Source organism: Mesoplodon bidens (assembly GCF_964165515.1).
Source record: "Mesoplodon bidens genome assembly, chromosome: 16".
Taxonomy (NCBI): domain Eukaryota; kingdom Metazoa; phylum Chordata; class Mammalia; order Artiodactyla; family Ziphiidae; genus Mesoplodon; species Mesoplodon bidens.
Genome location: NC_138173.1, coordinates 37888209 through 37910341, shown reverse-complemented (window position 1 = coordinate 37910341; position 22133 = coordinate 37888209). Strand labels below are relative to the sequence as shown.

General features: G+C 36.6%; 1 protein-coding gene across 3 annotated transcripts in view; it reads left to right on the top strand.

Moving 5' to 3' along the window:
• RAD54B (RAD54 homolog B) overlaps positions 1 to 22133 on the top strand; it is a 95855-nt gene that overhangs the window by 63123 nt on the left and 10599 nt on the right. For all 3 annotated transcript variants that reach the window (XM_081258664.1, XM_081258665.1, XM_081258666.1), the window contains 6 exons: positions 2572 to 2734; positions 5933 to 6158; positions 6424 to 6631; positions 12724 to 12863; positions 16367 to 16657; positions 19864 to 20039. In XM_081258664.1, the coding sequence (XP_081114790.1) occupies positions 2572 to 2734; positions 5933 to 6158; positions 6424 to 6631; positions 12724 to 12863; positions 16367 to 16657; positions 19864 to 20039 (1204 nt within the window). The remainder of the gene's footprint in view (positions 1 to 2571; positions 2735 to 5932; positions 6159 to 6423; positions 6632 to 12723; positions 12864 to 16366; positions 16658 to 19863; positions 20040 to 22133) is intronic.

The following is a 22133-nucleotide window of genomic DNA, read 5'->3' as shown; positions in this document are numbered from 1 at the left end:
GGTGAGGAGACAGACAAGAAATTTGAATTATAGTGTAGTAGATGTAGAAGTTGGAGAATAGGCTTTTTTCATAACAGTGGTAAAATAAAAGTATTAAAATAACTATTAAAATAATCATAAATAAAAGTATTAAAATAACTATTTTCCCCTCTTGCAAGTATTATGGAAACAGAGAATTTTTTTTTTTTTTTCTTTTTGCGGTACGCGGGCCTCTCACTGTTGTGTCCTCTCCCGTTGCGGAGCACAGGCTCCGGATGCGCAGGCTCAGTGGCCATGGCTCACGGGCCCAGCCGCTCCGTGGCATATGGGATCCTCCCAGATCGGGGCACGAACCCGTATCCCCTGCATCGGCAGGCGGACTCTCAACCACTGCGCCACCAGGGAGGCCCCTAGAATTTTTGAAATGGACCTTTCAGGTAATTTAGACCAATCCCTTCACTATGCATTTGAGTAAACTGAGTCCCAGAAGGATGAACTGACTTGCTTGAATTAAAATAACTGTTGGCATAATTGAGATTAAAACCCCCAAATTAAAAATTCCTAGCTCTATTCTAGCTTGTTTGAGACTTAATTGAAATTTAGAGAGTGGAAGCTTATGCTTCTGATTTTTCTCTTTATCTAAATATTTTGTCTGTCCCACTAGCTCTTTTAACAAGCCTCCTTCTCTCCTTTATTCTTATTTCTCTTTGCCTTCCTGTCATGTAATAATAGAGGGCAGTGGGGAACTGAAAAGAATACTGTACTTAGTCGAAGACTTGAGTTAGAGTCTTGGTTTTACCACTGAACTAACTGGTTCTTCAACCTGTTGGGGGAGTCACTTCTTTAATGTTTTTGCCTCCTCATGTGTAAAATGTGGGTTCTAATAACTACCATAGAGACTTAGAGTGCCTGGTATATGTTGTGTATGATAAATATTTGTTGACTGAGTGAATGAAAAATTTTATTGTGATAATTTATATATATGTGTATATGAGCATGTGTGGGTGTGTGTAAGCAAGCCCTTTTTGTAAATGATAAATAGTTGATTATTCTCTCTCTCTCTGTCTTTTTTTTATCTTGCTAAGGTTAGGACTAAGTTGTACACTTAAAACTAAAGCATGACAGATTTTGTTAGCATTGAATGATGCATCATCATTGTGAAGGTAGAGGAGCATCTTAAGATTTGAATTGGTGTCCTGTTGCTGTGTGCTTTAGGTTTTTTCTTGAAGCTGGGTACTTTGTTAGATGACTTATGATTCTGTGGTCCTTCTTGCTTGAGCTGTGTATCATCTTTACCTCTATCTTCTTTTTTTCCCTTTGTCCTTTTTAAAAGATAGAAAAAAATGGGGCCATTCTTGGTTGGAAATCCACAAGGCATACACTCTTGCTTTGTTACTGGGATATAGAGGAAACCCAAGGGCCAAGCTTTCCATGTTCACTCCCTAGTCCCCTACCTGCCAGGAATTCACCTCAAAAATGAGAGGTGAATTCCTGGTTGCTCAGAAATGTGGGAAGATCACAGAAAATTTTCCTCTGGGTAATTGCTACCAGTAAACACAATCAGACTCTCATTCCTGTGACTATGTATTTCCACATTGATGGTTATTTATTTAATCTCCTTTTTTTTTCGGCCACACTATGCAGCTTGTGGGATTTTAGTTCCCCGACCAGGGATTGAACCTGCGTCCTCGGCAGTGAAAGCTCAGAGTCTTAAGCACTGGACCGCCAGGGCATTCCCATATTTGATCTCCTGGAACCCATCTTTTAAAAATCTCCTTTTCTCATCTTTGTTCTCTTTTTTTCTTTTTTCTTTTTTAAAATTTATTTTGTTTAACCATGATGTAGACATACAAATATATCCAAAAAATTATTTTGATGAGTTTATTTTCTGATTTCAGATTTATCAGTTGAGACTGGCTTTCTAGTTATGTTTGATTTTGTTTTTTTTGGGTGACTTTTAATAAATCTTATAAATTGTATTAGCATATTTCTAAAGAATTACATTGTTATTTGATGGTTACTTCATGCTGCTTTGCAAAGATTCATGAATTTTACATTTATGAATGAAGTAATTAACTTTAAGCAAATAATCGTGGTGAAGTCAATGGAAAATTTGTCATTCTTTCTCAGTTCTTCTGAATAATAGGAGTAATGGTCATTGTTAGTGAGTACAAGAATGAAAAAAGGGAGCCTTTATTTTAAATTTGGAAAGCCTTTCCAGAATAAGAAGCTGTGAGCATTAGAAAGAGCATCTTGGCAAAATTCCAACCTGTGCTTTGAGTTGGAAATAGTTCTCTTTGCTCTGAATACTGAACTATTAAGTGTTGTGGCTGAATTCTTTATTAGACAACAGTGAATTTCAGTGGTTTCAAAGCACTTTTGGGCATGAAGTTTGGAAAGCTCTTCGCAATTCTTTGCATGAAATCTTACATCAATAAGGCAAGAGATTTTATTTTTTTAATTTTGTACCTTTGCTTAGCATTGATGTTACTGAATTTCAAAGTTTTTTTGCCACAAGAGCAAAGATAATGTAGTTACTGACAGAGTGAAATTGGAATACATTTATAATTATACTTTTCTCTTTTTCTTAAGATTCCCTTGTTATGCTACGACCAGATAATAATCACCAGTGGATGTTCAATAAGAACCGTTTTCCTGTTGTGGATGTAGTGATAGATCCTCACCTTGTATTTCACCTTCGACCACATCAGAAAGAAGGGATCATATTCCTTTATGAATGTGTGATGGGAATGAGGTAGGAAAATAATTTGTTTAATCTGAGCTTTGATTTAACCTGTAACATAATGGTTTTCTAGGACCAGCCTGATATATAATGCGTCTCAGTGGGTACCGCACATATTTTAGTTGGTAGGAATGGCAAATGGTACTTAATGTGTATGTTTATTCCGCAGGTAGTTCTTTTTTTTTTTTTTTGTGGTTCGCGGGCCTCTCACCGTTGTGGCCTCTCCCGCTGTGGAGCAGAGGCTCCGGACGCGCAGGCCCAGCAGCCATGGCTCACGAGACCAGCTGCTCCGTGGCATGTGGGATACTCCCGGACCGGGGCACGAACCCGCGTCCCCTGCATCGGCAGGCGGACTCCCAACCACTGCGCCACCAGGGAAGCCCCCCACCCAGCTTTTTTTTAAGCAGATTTTATTTTTAAATTTATTTTTTAACTTATTTTTGGCTGTGTTGGGTCTTCGTTGCAGTGCACGGTCTTTCTCTAGTTGCCGCGAGTGGGGGCTACTCTTCATTATGGTGTGCAGGCTTCTCATTGCAGTGGCCTCTCTTGTTGCGGAGCACGGCCTCTAGGCACGTGGGCTTCAGTAGTTGTGGCATGTGGGCTCAGTAGTTGTGGCTTGCAGGCTCGAGGGTTCAGGCTCAGTAGTTGTGGCTCACTGACTTAGTTGTTCCACGGCATGTGGGGTCTTCCCGGACCAGGGATCAAACCCATGTCCCCTGCATTGGCAGGCGGATTCCTAAGCACTGCACCACCAGGGAAGTCCCCCTCCTCCCCTTTTAAAATTGAGTTTTCTTAAAGAATTGTAGTCGAAGTACAGTTGAAGTATCAATAGAAGACACATACATACATACAAACCAGACAAAGGGGGTAAAAAGAAATCAAAGGTCTCTGCTAACATGTTAGTACATTTCCTTCCAGTCCTTTTTTGTTTTTTTTTTTAATGCATAGGACCTTGATTTTTATGTTGGTCATTTACTAGGGAGTTGGAAATGTAAATTCCCCCAAACTCTAAGAACCCGTTGAATGATGACAAGTTAAGGGAAAACTATTTCCTAGAAACTTTCTAGATTCATGTTCTTTCTCAAATCTGTTCTTCCTTTTGGAGATCTTATCTCACTTGGCCTGAGAACCATATTTGATTTCTTCTCTCTCACCTTCTCTATCTAATCAAACCTAAACTTTTGATTATTTTGACCTCCCAAATATCATTTGGGTCCTAATTATTTCTGGCACCTCACTGTAGCAGCTCTAATACCTGGTGTCATAAAATTATATTTTATCTGGACTATTGCAATGGTTTCTAACTTGTGTATCTGCTTCTGATACTTCTCAGATTCATTCTCCTTATCACCAGCTTGATTTTTCTGAAAACAATTCTGAACATGGCATTTCCTTGCTTAAAATTATTACAATTCTCAGAACTTAGAGCAGTGTTTCCTAATCTGTGATATGCACTTTACTGGGTTGTGTATGGGATCATTTTAGGTATACATGGACAAACTTTATTTTTTACTTTTAATAGTAGCATATTGAGTTAATGAATAATTAGAAAGAAATAGCACATTAAACTTTTTGTTTCCCAGATAAATTGTGCTTAGAAAGAGTTTTCAAATAAATCTAAGTAAAAAAGTGAGTTGATTTAAAGAAAAATAATAAATAATAACATATAGTATCACATGTATGGCAAAAAATTGTAATGGTAGTCATGAAAGACTGATGTTTGGGAGATTCTGACCTACAAGATACAGTCTGAGCTTTCAAGGGTAAGTATCCTCATTTTCTGTCTTCTTCCTATTTTGCCAGCTTCCTAGCTTTTATTTTCTTGCTTGGAATTCAGTTCAAGCTCCAACTATACTGATCTACCTGATTAATGTAGTGAATTCCTATTTACCTTTAAAACTCTGCTCAAGTTTCGTCTTCTTCAAGGGAAGTCTTCCTGTTCTCTTCCCTATACCATGATGATGGATGATGGATGGTGGATGATGGATCACTATTTTCTCTCTGCCACTCACTATGTCTCAGTTAGCTGACATCTTGCAGTGGCAAATTGTTGATCTAAAATAATAATAGTGGTTATGATGCATGTTTGTAATTTTTTCTCTACCCTTTGAAATGGAGAACATATATAAAATTGTGTGTGTGTGTTTTTTTTTTTTTTTGGCTGCGTCGGGTCTTAGTTGAGGCCTGTGGGATCTTTCATTGCGGCATGCGGGCTCTTTGTTGCAGTGCGCAGGCTTCTCTTTAGTTGTGGTGTGCAGGCTCCAGAGCTCGTGGGCTCAGTAGTTGTGGTGCGCAGGCTTACTTGCCCCGTTGCATGTGGGATCTTAGTTCCCTGACCAAGGATCGAACCCGCACCCCCTGCATTGGAAGGCAGATTCTTAATCACAGGACCACCAGGGAAGTCCCCTATAAAATTGTTTTTGGTTATTCTTTCTACTAGTAAGAAATACAATGGATTAACAAACTACACTTATATTTTTGGTAATATCCTTAATTCCTTTGGATTTTGTAACTTTTAAAATGTATATCTAATACATTCAAAGAGCTTTAAAAACTATGAAGTGGTATAAAATGCCACTTACTTATATTATTATATTCCTTATAATATTTAATTTTAAATTACATTAACCAAGTAGGTTTGTTGGATGAGAGTTTTACTAAATTACATGTATTAGATCAAATAGTTAGTGTTTAATATTTCTTACAGCTAAAGGAGCTGTTTTGGTTGAGGACTTCATTTTACTGCCAGAGAATCATAAATACAGACCAATAGATCTTTCTGGTTTACATTTCAATATATTTTAAACTGTTTTGATATCTAATACTGTAACTGATAAAAACTGCTCAACTGTTGGTGATGAGAAGCATGGTTATAGTTAAATTATTCAAAGGTAGATATAAAATTGGGATTCATTTCTAATCTCTAAATATAGATACATGATAGTAACAGATGATTTACATTCAACTCTAATTTCAAGTTGTTTTAGTAATTTAGTTGACAAATATGTAATGAATATAATTAGCAAAGATGCAAAAGAGAGATATGTCATAAATCAGCTGATTGAAGAGCTAGAAAAAGTGTTTAGTGGGAGCTAGAATTCATCCTACGTACAAAATATCAGCTTCTGGTTCTTGACTAATAGGTGATGATGTTAGGGACATAAAATATTTTCCTTTTGTAATTGAAGGAAGTGTAATTATTTCTCACAGGGTGAATGGCAGATGTGGAGCTATTCTTGCTGATGAAATGGGTTTAGGGAAAACATTGCAGTGTATTTCGCTCATCTGGACTCTACAGTGTCAGGGACCCTACGGTGGCAAGCCAGTAATAAAGAAGACACTTATTGTCTCACCTGGAAGCTTGGTGAATAATTGGAGGAAAGAATTTCAAAAATGGCTAGGAAGTGAAAGGATCAAGATATTTACTGTTGATCAGGTAAGAGACTTTTAAAAGTTTAGCCCTGGTCATTTACTAAATCTCTAGATTTTCAAATCAATATGCAGTTTTCACTCTCTACGTAGCAGCTTTTCAAGTGTAAGTAACTCACCCTTTGCAGATAAATGGAATCTTGCCCTACAATTTGGTCATGAGTTAACATATTCTAATACCTAGTTAACGGTTGTCAAGAATACGCTGCTTAAATTTGATTTCACACAGTTTTTGCCCATGATTTGTTAAATATTATCTTTTTTTTTTTTAGGACCACAAAGTAGAAGAATTCACCAAATCTCCATTTTATTCTGTTCTTATCATCAGTTACGAAATGTTACTTCGTTCCCTGGATCAAATTAAGAATATAAAATTTGATCTTCTAATTTGTGATGAAGGGCATCGTTTGAAGAACAGTACCATTAAGACAGCTACAGCCCTCATTAGCCTCGCCTGTGAGAAAAGGATAATTCTAACTGGTCTGTATTTACTTTTGGGGAGATATGATGGTATTTTTGCCTAGTGAATATGCAAAACTTGTAATATGATGTTTGGCATCCAGAGATTTGATGGTATTGAGTGGAATTCATACTAATAAACCTATGTTAGTTGAGTCTTGGTAGGATTCTGAATTATTTAAATCCTATGTAATGTTCTGCAATCCAGATTTTGGATTCTTTGAGGAATAAACACAATGGTGTCATGGTAAAGAAGGTAGGAGATGGGACTAGACTGCTTGTGCTTGGTTTCCAAGTCTGTGCAACTTTGGGCAAGTTATACTTCTCTGTACCTCAATTTCCTTATGTGTGGAATAGGGATAGTAAGACCATCTACTTCATAGAGTTGTTGTGAGGGTCAAATGAGTTAATCCATGTAAAGGTCCTGGAAGACTACCCTATACATGGTAAGTGTTTAATATAAATATCCTTTATTTTTATATGTTTGTGCTGTATGCATATGGTTTTTTGCTGGCCAAAGCTTCTGGCCCAGATTGTCTGGAAGGATGAGATAGACTGTAAATACAAGAATCCTTTTCTACCCAATCCTTTTTAGCTTAAGGCCTAGACTAGAATTAGGCCTGAATAACTCAGTGTAGCTTTTCTCCCACACCTCACTTTGGTCTTATGTGGTAGCAGAGGAAAGAAGAGAGTTGTATTCATTACTAAGGTTTGCGACCCTTCCGTTTTCTACTTACGGCTCTATTTCCCTATCATCTTTAATCCTCTTGGAAGGGATGGGTAGGGCATGATTATCCTTATTACATCATATCTCATGGTGTCCTTCATGTGTCCTATATGCATGTCAGAGCTCTCCTCTGAAGTTTAAATGAGGAGGGAGAAAGGGTGTGACCAAGAGTTTATTCCTCCATTCCACATCTTTAGGGTAGAAGTATGCCCTGGAGCAACAGAGAAAACTCCCCCTGTTGTGCTCTCATTGAGTTGGGGTGTGGAGGGTACCCATCTTTAAGTAATTTGTGATCATTTGACTTCCAATTTGTGAAGAAGGATTGTATTAGCCATTACCAAATGTGATTTTTAAAACTATATTTGCTTTTTATTTATTTTTTTTTTATTTTTTATTTTTTTAAATTAATTAATTTATTTATTTTTGGCTGTGTTGGGTCTTCGTTTCTGTGCGAGGGCTTTCTCTAGTTGTGGCAAGCGGGGGCCACTCTTCATTGCTGTGCGCAGGCCTCTCACTGTCGTGGCCTCTCTTGTTGCGGAGCACAGGCTCCAGATGCGCAGGCTCAGTAGTTGTGGCTCACGGGCCCAGTTGCTCCGCGGCATGTGGGATCTTCCCAGACCAGGGCTCGAACCCGTGTCCCCTGCATTTGCAGGCAGATTCTCAACCACTGCGCCACCAGGGAAGCCCTATATTTGCTTTTTAGAAATGATTTTGGGAACTGTTAAATGACCTTTACATTCTTCACATTTAGTCACTTAAAGATAATAAAGATAAAAAGGACAGGGATCAAATCTCACAGTTATATCTACCCCCAAAATTTAGTAGATGTTCAACAAATGTTTGTCAGTAATACTGGTGATATGGAAACCAGAGAATAGAAAAACAGACTTTGAACATTTAGTAGAAGCTGTTTTTAAAGAAAAAAATGAGTTGGGGAAATGGAAAACTTAATCTAGGTAATTTCTGTATCTTTGGCTATTTGAGACACTAAGTGGATTCCTTATACTTCTTGACTATCTTTTGATTTTGAGATCCTTGGGGCCAGAAAAGCAATGGAAAAAAGATTTAGCTGAATTTAGTTACACTGTGTTGGAAGAAAAAAGCAGAGACTGTTTCTTTTTACTGCTCAATGTGGGGTCAATATTGCTTATTTAAAGAGTAGTAACAGCTATGGAGTTAAAAAGATTGACATTCGAAGGGGAAAGAAAAAGAAATAAAAAGGGAGAGTGAGAAACTCTCCTAAAAGATTACTTTTAGGTAATAATAATAGAATAATAAAAAAATAATAGATTTTCCTCTATTTGAAAAACAGATAATGTCCTTTAGCAAAAACGGACAGTTTTACTAATATTCTCAGTTATAAGCAAATACCAATTCAACTAGCGTTACAAATGAAATTTAATATTTTCAGTAGAAAATGATTCTGGGACTTCATTCAGAAGGACTGTCCTGATGATGACCAGTGCGATTGTTTCCTTTGAGGAATTAGCATTGCCCCCTTTATTTGTACTTTGTCTTCTTTATCTTGTTTCTGTTTTCCTGTCCTTGTCTCTGTTGCTCCTAAGCTGTGAATTTAGGTGAAAACTAGCACTAACTAACCTCTTACATTTAGAAATACCTACAGTTGGTTTTTATCTCCTTAGAATTGCCTGAATAAATTCTTCTTTTTTATAGTGGCAGGATATCTTACTCCCAATGTGATTTGTGTCTTATTAGGAAGTAACATTTGTATATGAGTATGTACAGTGCTACATATATAATAGGTGCTCAGAAGCTATCTAAGAATCAAATGAAAGTAATTTTGATTTTGTTTCCTGCTGCTATCTAGCCCAGTGCTGTGAAGAATATTTAGTTAATATTTACTGGAAATTTTAAAATTAAAATTAAATTAAATTAAAATTTAATAGAGGTGTATTAGATTTCTAGGGCTGCCGTAACAAAATACCACAGACTGGGTGGTAAATTTCTTTAATGACAGAAATGTATTTTCTCACAGTTCTGGAAGCTGGAAGTCCAGTGTCAAGATGTCAGCAGGTTTGGTTTCTCCTGAGGCCTCTCTCCTCGCCTTGCAGATGACCATCTGCTCGCTGGGTCGTCTCATGGCCTGTTCTCTGAGTGTGTGCATCCCTATGTCTTTCTCTCTTCTTGAAAGGATACAAGTCATATTGGATTAGGGCTCCACCGTTATGAGCTTCTTTAACCTTAATTACCTCCTAAAAGGCCCTGTTTCCAAATATAGTCACATTGGGAATTAGGGCTTCAACATATGAATTTTGAGGGGACACAGTTCAATCCACAATATCTTATTATGTTAGATATCCTTCATTAGCTGTTAGATATCCTTTCTTTATATTATAAAAAAGAAAAATCTGAGATTTGAAGCAAAGTTCTCATTAAAAAGTGAGAGTTAAAAATATATACCACACACAGACACAGACACACACAGATACATACACATATTGCTATATTATAGCATGCTTAGAAACTAGAGAATGGAAATCATCCTTCAATCTCAATTTCTTAATGAGCCATTAATATTTTGTCATGTTTCGTTATTCACACACGCATGCACACAGAGAACATACATACATATTTCTTTTTTATATATACATACAAAATCTGTCTTTATTCATAGACACACATGCACACCAAAATACACTTAATGTAAACATTTTCCTATGATAGTGCATAATTTTGAAATGTGGTGATGGATATCTACAAGCACATACTTTTCTATATAGATTCCTAGAAGTGGAATTATAGGACCTGAAGGAAAGATACATGTATAAATATATATAAAGAGCTCTTAGAGCTTTTTACGGAGATAATAGATGCGGATATAGCTGTAGGTTATTAGCAACGTTCCAGTACTTGGGTTGGGTGGTAGATTTATGTCTCCTTAAAAAGTAAACAATAAAACAAAGAAAAAGCTTTTATTGCTGGGATAGAGGTAGGGAAAGAGAAAGAGTTCTCTCAATTTCCCTAGAAGTTTCACTTCCATAGCCCTGAAAATAGTTTTAGTAAACATACAAACTTTACTTGAAAATCTTTAGTGTTTCCTTTTTTCTTGTCACAGGACTTTGCTGCTCAACTTTTATTAATGTTATATTATTTAGCTTCTTCTACAGGTTCTGCATAGTCTAGAATTAGAAAAGAATACTAAATGCAGCGAACTGGGGACTAAACTACTTCTAGACAACATTTGTGACAACTCAGAATGATACTATACTAGTGTACTGGCTATCTTGTAGGCCCTTCTTTTCTTTTCTTTTTCTTCTTTTGTCTTTTTCCTTATTATTTTCTGCCCTAAATCCTTTTTCTGATCCCCTTCTTATGGTCTGCCTTTCTTTTTTCCAGTTTTGCTTTTGCCTCTTTCCCTTGTGTATCAGTTGGTGTGATTTCAGGTGTAAGTAACAGATATGTGGATCAAATGTGCTTATTCTCCCACATAACTGCAGGTCTAGAGCTAGGGCATGTTCCAGGGGTGGGCATACATCAGCTCAACAGTGTTGTCAAGGATTCTGATTCTTTTTGTTCTCTGCTGTGCCATGTTTGATGTTGACTTCATATTCATGCTTGTAACAAGTGGCCAGAGCAGTTGCAGACACCACATCTAGATGTGGTGATATTTAAAGGAGAACAGGGTCCTCCCAGGCTCCTCCCTGACTTCCTTTTATATCTCATTGGACAGGATGGGTCACATATGGTTGGTGGAAACTGTCGGTGCCCCACGAGCTCCCCTTTTCTGGGCTGTTGGACCCACCCCATAGCTGCTGGAACTGTTGATTAAACAACCCATGTCTCCTGCCTTTTCTGGAGAATTATCATTGGTTGAGTGAGAGGTCCTTCTCTCCCCTGCAGCTTGATCAGTGATTGACTCGTATAGAGGAGCAAGTAAAATGCCATCTCCTTTGCCTCAGGATAATTTCAGGAGCAACTTTATAATGCAGTTTATGCTCTAAGGCTCCCTGTAATTTTGCTCAAGCTAAATTGTTAGTTTCTTCCCCTGCATTTTCTGATTCCATTATTCCCTTTCTCCTGAGAGTAATTTCTCCATAAATCATGTGTAGCCTAATCCTTATCTCGGGCTCTGCTTCTGAGAACCCAGTCTAAGACAAACCCATTCTTACATAAGTCATTGGCGAAGGGGTAGAACTACCATGATGAGCTTGGATTCATCATTTGGGTGACTGTCTGGAAGCCAACCACAATGATCCTTGTACCTTTCGTTCCCTTCTTTCCTTCTTGCTTTTCCTATTCCCCCTATTTTTATTAATCATTGTCATGGATATTCTTTTAAAGGTTTAACAAAATGCATACCAATATAAATATATTTTCTCTAATTCTGTGATGTGTCTAAAAAAATTTAGAACTAACTAGGTGTATTAAAAACAATTAGTAAGCATTGGTCCAACCTCGAGTCTATGCATTGACTTTCAAAGGAAGTGATCATGAAACTCCTTAACATTGTAAAAATTCGTGTTGTCTGTTATTGAAATAAGTGCATTTTTATTTACTTCTATTATTTATATCTTTGGACAACTTTTTGTAGCCTGTTATTTGAAACACATCTGAAATTATGCTGTTTTACTATGCTGATATATATGTTCACTTGATATTATTATAATTATTGAAACATGCTAGTGTCTCTTTGAAAATTAGTTAGCCAAATATTATTGAGTATGTAGTATGTGCAGGGTATATCAATCTGTTACAGTCTGTGTCAGTCTTTAGGATCAGTGAAGATCCCAATTTTATCTGATACCTTTGTAAGGTATTAATAATAGGTACCATTCACTGTGTCTACTAAATGTCAGGCACTTCACATCCATTGTCTTTACTTTTCATTGTAATACCACTGGGAAATTATTATCTTCTCACTTTTATAAGTGAAAAAAATCCCGAGTTTAACTTAAAAGAGCTTAAGCAACTTTGTCCAGAGTCACACAATTATAATAATAACAACTAACAGTTATGGAACGTTTATTGTGCTGCAGGCACAATAGTATATGAATTAACTCATTTGATCCTCACAACCCTAGGGGCTGCTATTATTATCCTAATTTTACAGCAAATAAAATTGGGGTAAGTAACTTTTTAGGGTAACTCAGAGAATAAGTGATGCAGGTAGGATTTGAACCCAAGCAGTCAGACTCTAGAGCCTATACTCAGCCAAAATGCTGTACTAAATAGACTTCAGTTCACAGTTAAAACCAGAGTTAAAATTTTATACGATTATTAATTTTTTAAAATTTGATTTTGCTGGTCTTTCTTAGTTTGAGACTTTGCTTGTATTTAGTGTTCTTAGGGAAGAGAGTACAAATTTCTATAAAGACCTGATACTGTAAAACACAAACTTGACCTCTCATCACTTTTATCTCTTTAGGTACTCCAGTTCAGAATGATCTCCAAGAATTTTTTGCATTAATTGATTTTGTAAATCCAGGAATATTAGGCTCTTTGCCATCTTATAGAAAAATATATGAAGAACCCATTATTAAATCGAGACAACCTTCTGTTTCTGAGGTATAATTTACTTCAATAAGTAGGTTAAAAATGAGCAGTTTGGGAAAATCATTCATAACTTGGGTATTATTTTAATTTAGGAAAAAGTAAATTAGTAGAGTGATTTTTAAAATTTTACGCACAATCGTTCAACTCCTTTTGCATTTCTTACTTTAGAAAATGACCCTATCACTTGAAAAAGGTTCATAAATAGGCACTTCACAGAGAATTATAAATGACAGTAAAACACATAAAAACGTTCATCTTTACTGGTATTGAAAAAGGTAAACCAAATAACCATGAAGTAACTTTTGTACTTTTCTACTGATGTTTTAGTTGGTTAGATTTACATTGTAATAGCAAGTGTACATAGGAGTACTATTCTCTACTGATTGGAATATAAATTGGTATGACTGGAGGATAGTTTGGCAATATGTATCAAAAGCCTTAAAATTGGGTATAAATACTTACTGATTATTTTCCATGAACTAGGAACTATATGAAAAATAATGATTGGGCTTCCCTGGTGGCACAGTGGTTAAGAATCCACCTGCCAATGCAGGGGACATGGGTTCGAGTCCTGGTCCAGGAAGATCCCACATGCCGCAGAGCAACTAAGCCCGTGCACCACAACTACTGAGCCTGCGCTCTAGAGCCCACGAGCCACAAATACTGAAGCCCAGGTGCCTAGAGCCCGTGCTCTGCAACAAGAGAAGCCACTGCAGTGAGAAGCCTGCACACCTTGCGCACCACAACAAAGAGTAGCCCCTGCTCGCAGCAGCTAGAGAAAGCCTGCGTGCAGCAATGAAAACCTAACGCAGCCAAAAATAAATAAATAAATAAAATTAAAATTATATATATATAAAAGGAAAAATAATGATTTATGCATATATTTAATAGAATGGGAAATGTTTATGATACATTATTTAAAAATAAAATCACATTCATATATTTACCCAACACTTACATATTAAATACCTAAAGTGGGCCAAATGCTAAGTGCCAGACACTGGGGAATATGATGATAAGCCAAACTGGTTGGTTGTTCCCATGAAGCTTTGTGGTTTGAGATCCTGTTTTTGTTACAAATAAAAATAAAACATCTAATGTATTTACATATTTATGCAAATAAAATGGTTTTGAAGATATACATAAAAAATCTTAGCAGCATTGGCTGTTTCTGGTTGATGAAAGTTGGCTTTAATTTTCTTATTTTTGCATAACTATATTTTCTGACCTTTCTCCAGTGAACCAATTATTTTGTAATAAAAATTGAGAATAGTTTTAAAATATAAGGGAAATTTTCTGTGATTTATATAGAAACAAATATGTACATATGGGATTTATTTTAAGCTTCCCTGTGAAGTTCTATACACTCAAAAGATTCTATGTAGAGAATTTATTTATTTACTTATATTTTTTGGCTGCGTTGGGTCTTCACTGCTGCGCCAGGCTTTCTCTAGTTGTGGCGAGTGGGGGGCTACTCTTTGTTGTGGTGCGCGGGCTTTTCATTGCGGTGGCTTCTCTTGTTGTGGAGCATGGGCTCTAGGTGTGCAGTCTCAGTAGTTGTGGTGCACGGGCTTAGTTGCTCCGTGGCATGTGGGATCTTACCGGACCAGGGATCGAACCCGTGTCCCCTGCATTGAAAGGCAGATTCTTAACCACTGCACTACCAGGGAAGTCCCCTATGTAGATAACTTAAACATAAATTTCATTCATACTGTATTTTGACTTTAAAAATGTACTATTATTTAACGAACAATGTTTAATGATTTTGAAAGAGTCAGCAGTGCCTTGTGCCAGTAATTTCTTGTAAGCTTAGTTTTAGGATCAATTACTTGTTAAAATATTTTCTTCCAAGAATTTGCTCTATTAGTGCTTTGATAATGATTTTAAGACTATGTACTGTTACAGTCTTCTCATAAAAGCTTACTTTCAGACAATTCAGTTTGTGGATTATTGATTTCCAGTGGTTCTCAATGGTGGCAATAGCCAAACAAACAAGGATTGGGAGACTGTGGCTTCACTTAATTAAATGATTATGCTAAACATTTAAAGAGATGATTGTTGATTTTTCTATTCTAAACTGTATTTCATTTCTTTTATTTAAAAAAATCTGAAGGGAAGCAATTAGTAAATGGTTGATCATTATAAAATGTTTAACGTTCATTTAACTGCATGTTCTGGGTTGGCCAAAAGGTTCGTTTGATTTTTTCTGTAAGATTTGGCTCTAGTAGCACTTAGTTGTCTTTAACTTCGCTCGAAGCAATTTTGTTAGATTGTATTGTGACAGCTGTCATATCAGCGTGCATTTAAAAAAACACTTATCAGAATTGGTGATTTTTTGTGTATCCATTTTAATATTGAAGATGAAAGAAAAAAAGCAACATTTTTGGCATATTATGCTTTCTTATTTCAAGAAAGGTAAAAACACAACTGAAATGCAGAAAAAGATTTGTGCAGTGTATGGAGAAGGTGCTGTGACTGATTGAATGTGTCAAAAGTGGTTTGTGAAGTTTCGTGCTGGAGATTTCTTGCTGGATGATGCTCCATGGTCAGGTAGACCAGTTGAAGTTGATAGCGATCAAATCAAGACATTAATTGAGAACAACTAATCAACATTAAACCACATGGGAGATAGCCGACATACTCAAAATATCCAAATTAAGCATTGAAAATCATTTGCACCAGCTTGGTTTTGTTAATCGCTTTGATGTTTGGGTTCCACATAAGTTAAGCAAAAAAAAAAAAAAAACCTTGACCGTATTTCCACATGCAATTATCTACTTAAATGTAATGAAAACGTTCCAGTTTTAAAACAAATCGTGACGGATGATGAAAAGTGGATACTGTAAAATAATGTGGAATGGCAGAGATCATGGCGTAAGTGAAATGAACCACCATCAACCACACCAAAGGCCGGTCTTCATCCAAAGAAGGTGATGTGTGTATATGGTGGGATTGGGAGTACTCTATTATGAGCTCCTTCCAGAAAACCAAACGATTAATTCCAACAAGTACTGCTACCAATTAGACCAACCAAAAGCAGCACTCGACGAAAAGCATACGGAATTAGTCAACAGAAAACGCATAATCTCCCATCAGGACAACGCAAGAACATATGTTTCTTTGATAACCAGGCAAAAACTGTTACAGCTTGGCTGGGAAGTTCTGATTCATCCGCCGTATTCACCAGACATTGCACCTTAGTATTTCCATTTATTTTAGTCTTTACAAAATTCTCTTAGTGGAAAAAATTTTCACTTCCCTAGAAGACTGTAAAAGGCACCTGGAACAGTTCTTTGCTCAAAAAGACAGAAAGTTTTGGGAAGATGGAATTATGAAGTTGCCTGAAAAATGGCAGAAGGTAGTGGAACAAAACGGTGAATATATTGTTCAATAAAGATCTTGGTGAGAATGAAAAATGTGTCTTTTATTTTTACTTAAAAACTGAAGGAACTTTTTGGCCAGCCCAGTGTTTTTTTTTTTTCTAAAACACTTTTAAGTCTGCTGTTTTTCCATAGGAAGAAAAGGATTTAGGAGAGAGAAGAGCAGCTGAACTTACTTGCCTCACTGGGCTCTTTGTCCTTAGAAGAACCCAAGAAGTCATAAGTAGATATCTCCCACCTAAGATAGAGAATGTAGTCTTTTGCCGACCAGGAGCCCTACAGATTGAACTTTATCGAAAACTGTTGAATTCTCAGGCTGTCAGATTCTGCCTTCAGGGATTGTTGGAAAATAGTTCTCATCTAACATGTATTGGAGCTCTTAAAAAACTGTGCAATCACCCCTGCCTTTTGTTCAGCTCAGTAAAGGTAAGTAGTGTATGAGCCTGCATCAGGAATATGAGCTGAGGGTTCTATGTCATGTGAACCTAAGAGGGCAGATTGGACTAATCCCTGGGGTTGCATTTGTGGGTTTTCCAAAAGCTGTGCAGCCTCTCCAGTGTGATTCTTTATAGTTTATCCAGCCTATTACTTGTTCTTCAGAGCATGCCCATATTCATAGAGCTGAACGAGGGATGAAATGGGCTTGAGGCTCTGCCTTCTAGAGTTTGTGCCCCCTGCCCTTTGGCGCCTCATCTAATGCTCGGTCCTGGTTTCCCTTCCTATTTTATATTAATATAGCCAGTCAGTTTGTTTGGAGCTAACAAATACAGACTTTACCATTAAGAAATAATTTATTTTTTCCTCATAAAAGTAATACATGATAGTTGTATGAAATCTATAAAATTCAAAAAAATCACAAAGAAGAAAATAAAGATCATCTACTGGTTACAGTGTAAATTGGTACAACTGGGAGACAGTTTGGCAATATGTATCAAAAACCTTAAAATTTTATGTATCTTGTGACCTGGCAATACCACTTTGAATAATTTGTTATAAAGAGATAAAGCTCTCCAGCCACAGAAAACCACATTTGGTATTAATAATCTTAGTTAATACTTATTAAACACCATGTACCAAACACTAAGTACTTTTCTAGTATTATTTTATTTATTCTTCACAAAATTCTATGGAGTAAGTACTATTATTACCATCCCCATTTTTGGGTGAGGAAATGGACTCAAAGATACCCATTAGTAGTCTCTTCTAGAGGAACTTAATTCTAATGATGCTATGCTTATTATTTAAAAATCTATTATTATTATTATTATTACTAAATAAATTATGGACATTTCCCCAAATTAGATGCCTTCTACAAGTATGATTTTTAATGGCTACATAGTTGAGCTGACCATTTGGATATTAATGAACATAAGGCACTTTGGGGTATAGTGAGAGTTTTCTGTTTTGGTGTTGGAACTAGGTATCAGTCCCTACTCTACTACTTGTTTAACTAAAGGCAAGTTTAACCATGGCCAGGTTGTGTCTGTGAGCCTTAGTTTGTCTTAACTGAAACACAGAGACAATAATAACTTCCTGATAATGTTATTGTGGCAATTTGATGAATTTTTATTACAACTATAACTGAATATTACAACTCATAACTGAAGAGTATTGGGTTGCGGAGAGTCAGAGAAGAGATTGCCCTGTCTAGTTGATGTGAGAAATCTAACTGGTAAATCTCTGTGATGCACCTCCGTGCATCAGGCTGTCTCAGCATAAAGATATTATCTGTTAGGTGATTCTTAATTAGGATTATACATTACAGTCTTCAGGGAAGCTTTTAAGACTACATTTGTCCAGCCTAGACACATATGAGCTGATTCAGATTCTCTGAGAGTAGGACCCAGTCATGAAGATTTTAAAAAAGCTCTCCCAAGTGATTCTGATTATGTGTTCCTGGCTAAAAACTTGTGCATTAAGATCATTCATCTCCCTTGTATTTTGATTTAATATTCACCAGACAACTTTCTGCTAATGATTTGGCTTCCCCATGCACCTTTCATAGGACAGAATGCATAGACCAGTTGGTTTAAAGAGGCAGGTCTCATTTATAGGTCAACAAATTTATATTCTGATTTATTCATTCTCTTAATTTGGTTAGTATGGCTCATTTCCCTAGAGCTTAAGCATATGCAAGTTTCTGAACATGAAAAGCTGTGGATTAGACCCTGGGTCTGTGGTCCTTTGATAACCTCGCCAAGGTGTAGGCATTTTAGTTTTCCAAAGCAGCCAGCAACCATCTCTCCTCTCATGTATATCCCAGTTATGTAAATATCTTAGGGTTCCAAGTATTTTTAATCAAGTGACTTTACCCAAATATTGCTATGTTTTGGGAATAAGCCAGATTAAAATTAGTACTTTGTGCCCAGCATTTTATACTACTTGATTCACTGCCCTTAAGATGTTTCTAGTATTATTAAAGGATTACAACGCACATTAAAACATTAGGGAATCGGGCTTCCCTGGTGGCGCAGTGATTGAGAGTCCGCCTGCCGATGCAGGTGACATGGGTTCGTGCCCCGGTCCGGGAAGATCCCACATGCCGCGGAGCAGCTAGGCCCATGAGCCATGGCCGCTGAGCTTGCGCGTCCAGAGCCTGTGCTCCGCAACAGGAGAGGCCACAACAGTGAGGCCCGCGTACTGCAAAAAAAAAAAAAAAGGAGGGAATTATTTTAAAAAGTATATAGTTAATTGAATAATTAAATAAATTCGAAGTTGAAATGTACTGTGTAACCATAAAGGTTAAAAGTCAATGCCCCCCAAAGGGGGGCATGTGAGTAATCAGATGGAATTTGCATTGGGTCCTCAAGTATTTATAGGATTGGGATAATTGGGCAAAAAAAAGATGGCGCATTCCAGGCAGGGGTAGTAGGTTGAACAAAGTTTCAAGAACAATGATAAATCTGGTAAATGTGGGAGAGTGTGAGGAGAACTGCCAATCCCAGAAATTTTATCTAAAAAAGTGATGCAGTCATTAACAAATGTAATCTCCAGTATGTGTTCACATGTCAGCTAGGCAGTTTGAGGGGGAATTTCAGAGGTGGTGATAATCTCTTTGGAATAAAATTATATAAAAACTATTGGTAAAATAAACAAAATATTATAAATAACAATAGATTTCTCTGTTAACTTCTTGGCAGAATTGTTCCTTCTTGTAGAAGAAATTGATAAGATTGAGTGGACTGTTGTACTTGATTTTGAATATCACCTGGGAGGTGCTGTGTGAGCCTGCAAACTGGGAGAGAAAAGTAATAGGGAGGGAAGGAGGGAAGAAGAGAGAAAAAGAGGTAGCAATGATGAGAAGTCTCAGGGTTTTGGAGAGGATAGATTTCCTAGAACTGTTTGCCCTCTATTTACCTCCTGTTTATTTCTCTGCTACCTACCTCCCCATCAATCACACATCGGCAATGATGCTGCACTTGTGGGGTTCAGGGAACAGGCATTTGGAGACAGCATTAGAACTGCTCTGTAATAAAAAATGACCAGATTGTGACCTATGAAGATTAACATAACAATTAGATTGGGCTTTTCAGGTAGCTATTAATCTTCAGTTTTTTCCCCATAATTTTAGCATTTTTTCCCTCCCGATTAAAAATACATGAACCAGTGTTGACAGACATCCTTTTGAACAGGAAAAAGAATGCATCTCAACTTGGGATGAGAATGAAGAAAGGAATCTATATGAAGGCTTGATAAATGTGTTTCCCGCTGATTACAACCCACTCATGTTTACTGAGGAAGAGTCAGGAAAACTACAGGTGCTGTCAAAGCTCTTAGCTGTTATCCACGAACTTTGTCCTGATGAAAAGTAAGAAATCAATTTAATATACCACTTGTAAGTGCTTATGGAATTTCAGCTTAGACCCTGTCCTTAGTCCCTCCCCTCACCGCCTCTTTTTGAAAAGAAGAAAACATTAAAAATAAGCTGTTTTCTTCTTTGGGGGCATGGTTAGCTCCCAGTCTTTTGTAAACTTATCATTAACAATGTGTCTGTAAGTTTTTATTTAAAAAAAACTAAATGTAAATACATATATTTTAAAAACCCTAGAGATGTCTTTTGATATTATAACACCTAACTCGTTTCTTTATCACTTTCAGAATCCTTTGTTCTTTTTCTGTCCTGAAACGTTGATACTCCTGAGGGCTTTCTCTTCAGCCTCCTCCTCACTCTAAACGCCCTTCCTGGTTTAGCTCTACCCCTCGTAGTTTCAGCTATCATCCACAGGGTGTTGATTCAAAATCTCTATCTCTAGTCCAAGCCTCTCTTCTAGTTTCCACATCCTTCTTTTTATATAATGGACATCTAAATCTGTCTGGACCTCAACTTCTCATGTACTCAACCAGCTTTATCATTTTGCCGTTGCAAGACTGATCCTTTTTCATTATTCCTTGGCTTGATGAATGGTACCATAATGCAAGCAAAAAACACTCGTCATTCTAGACTTACTTTTCTCCTTCACTTTCCCAATGTCACCAGTCACTACATTCTATTCTATTGATTTTATTTCTTAATTTCAGGAATCCATTTCCTTTCAGGTACCAAGATTTTTTTTTAGTAACTATTTTAAATTTTATTTAAAAAATTTAATTTTTAAATTTTTTAAAATTTATTTTTTATTGACATAGAGTTGAATTATAATGTTGTGTTAATTACTGCTGTACAGCACCAAGATTTTTGTTTTGATTATTGTAATTACTGATTGGGTTGTGGTGGTCTCTTATAAACTATGTCCCTCTTACTTTCAATCCCATTGCATATCAATATTGCCCTAAATTATATTAAATACAAATGTGAATATGTTACTCCTTTTCTTAAAAGTCATTCAAAGATTCCTTGTTGCCTTCCAGAAATTTCTAAACTATAGCACATTGAGCAAGACTCTTCATGACCTGGGTGGTGCCTCCTTTTCCAGCCTCATACTTCTTGACTCCTTCACTCTTATCATGTGGTCCAATCATACCAGACTATTTGCAAAACCTGTAATTTGCTCTACTTCTCACCTCTGTTCTTACCTGTTTCAGGTTCCTATGCCTGCTGTACCTCCACTTCTCATTCTTCTGGCCAACTTTCTCTTCTTTAAGACTCAGCTCGGATGCTTTCTCCTCTTAGAAGCCACTGGCCTCATATTGAGTTAGATGCCCCTCTTCTGTACTCCCTTAGCATCCTGTACCTCCCTCTAATGGAGCTCTTCTCACGTTATATTGTAATCATTAGTTCTCTTCTGTGTCAGCACCTATAGTGCAGGGACTATGTCTTAATCTTGTAGGAGGTATTCAAACTGTTTTTGAATTAAGGCAAAAATACAGAGAAAAGATTGCAAAATAATAATTATATTTAATTGTCAAGGAATCTACTTAACCTCTTTGGAGCATTAATAGTATCATTTGACTTGTGAAAATTTTTAGATTTATTTTTCATAATAATGAAGTGACTAAAGTAAGGAAACTTTCTATGAACTCTTTAATACAATTTGATTAAAATGTTTTATTAGATAATATTTTATATATACAAGAGTGTGTAATGTATGTATATATATATGCAGATTGTGACCCAGTTTGAACATAGAGTATAAACTTTTAGTTAAACTTTTATTTGCATCTTATCTTCACTGGATTCTGTTTTTCCCTTTTTTCTGAACATGGGATAGGTGGTTATTGTTGGACAAGGAATATGAGTGAACAGAATTTTAGAGGAAATAAGAAGAGATAAGTGTGACTGTAGGTGTGAGAATTTATCCTTGAAGATGTTCCAGAGGAAAGTTCCCCTCTTGTGGTGGGAAGGAAGGAATGAGGAAGAAAAATATAATTTGGGGGTAGGGGTTGGGTTGGAGTCATTTTGACTGCTTGTGTATCCTAAGAAAACTGAATCCTGCCTTGTCCGATGAAAGAAGAAATAGCACTT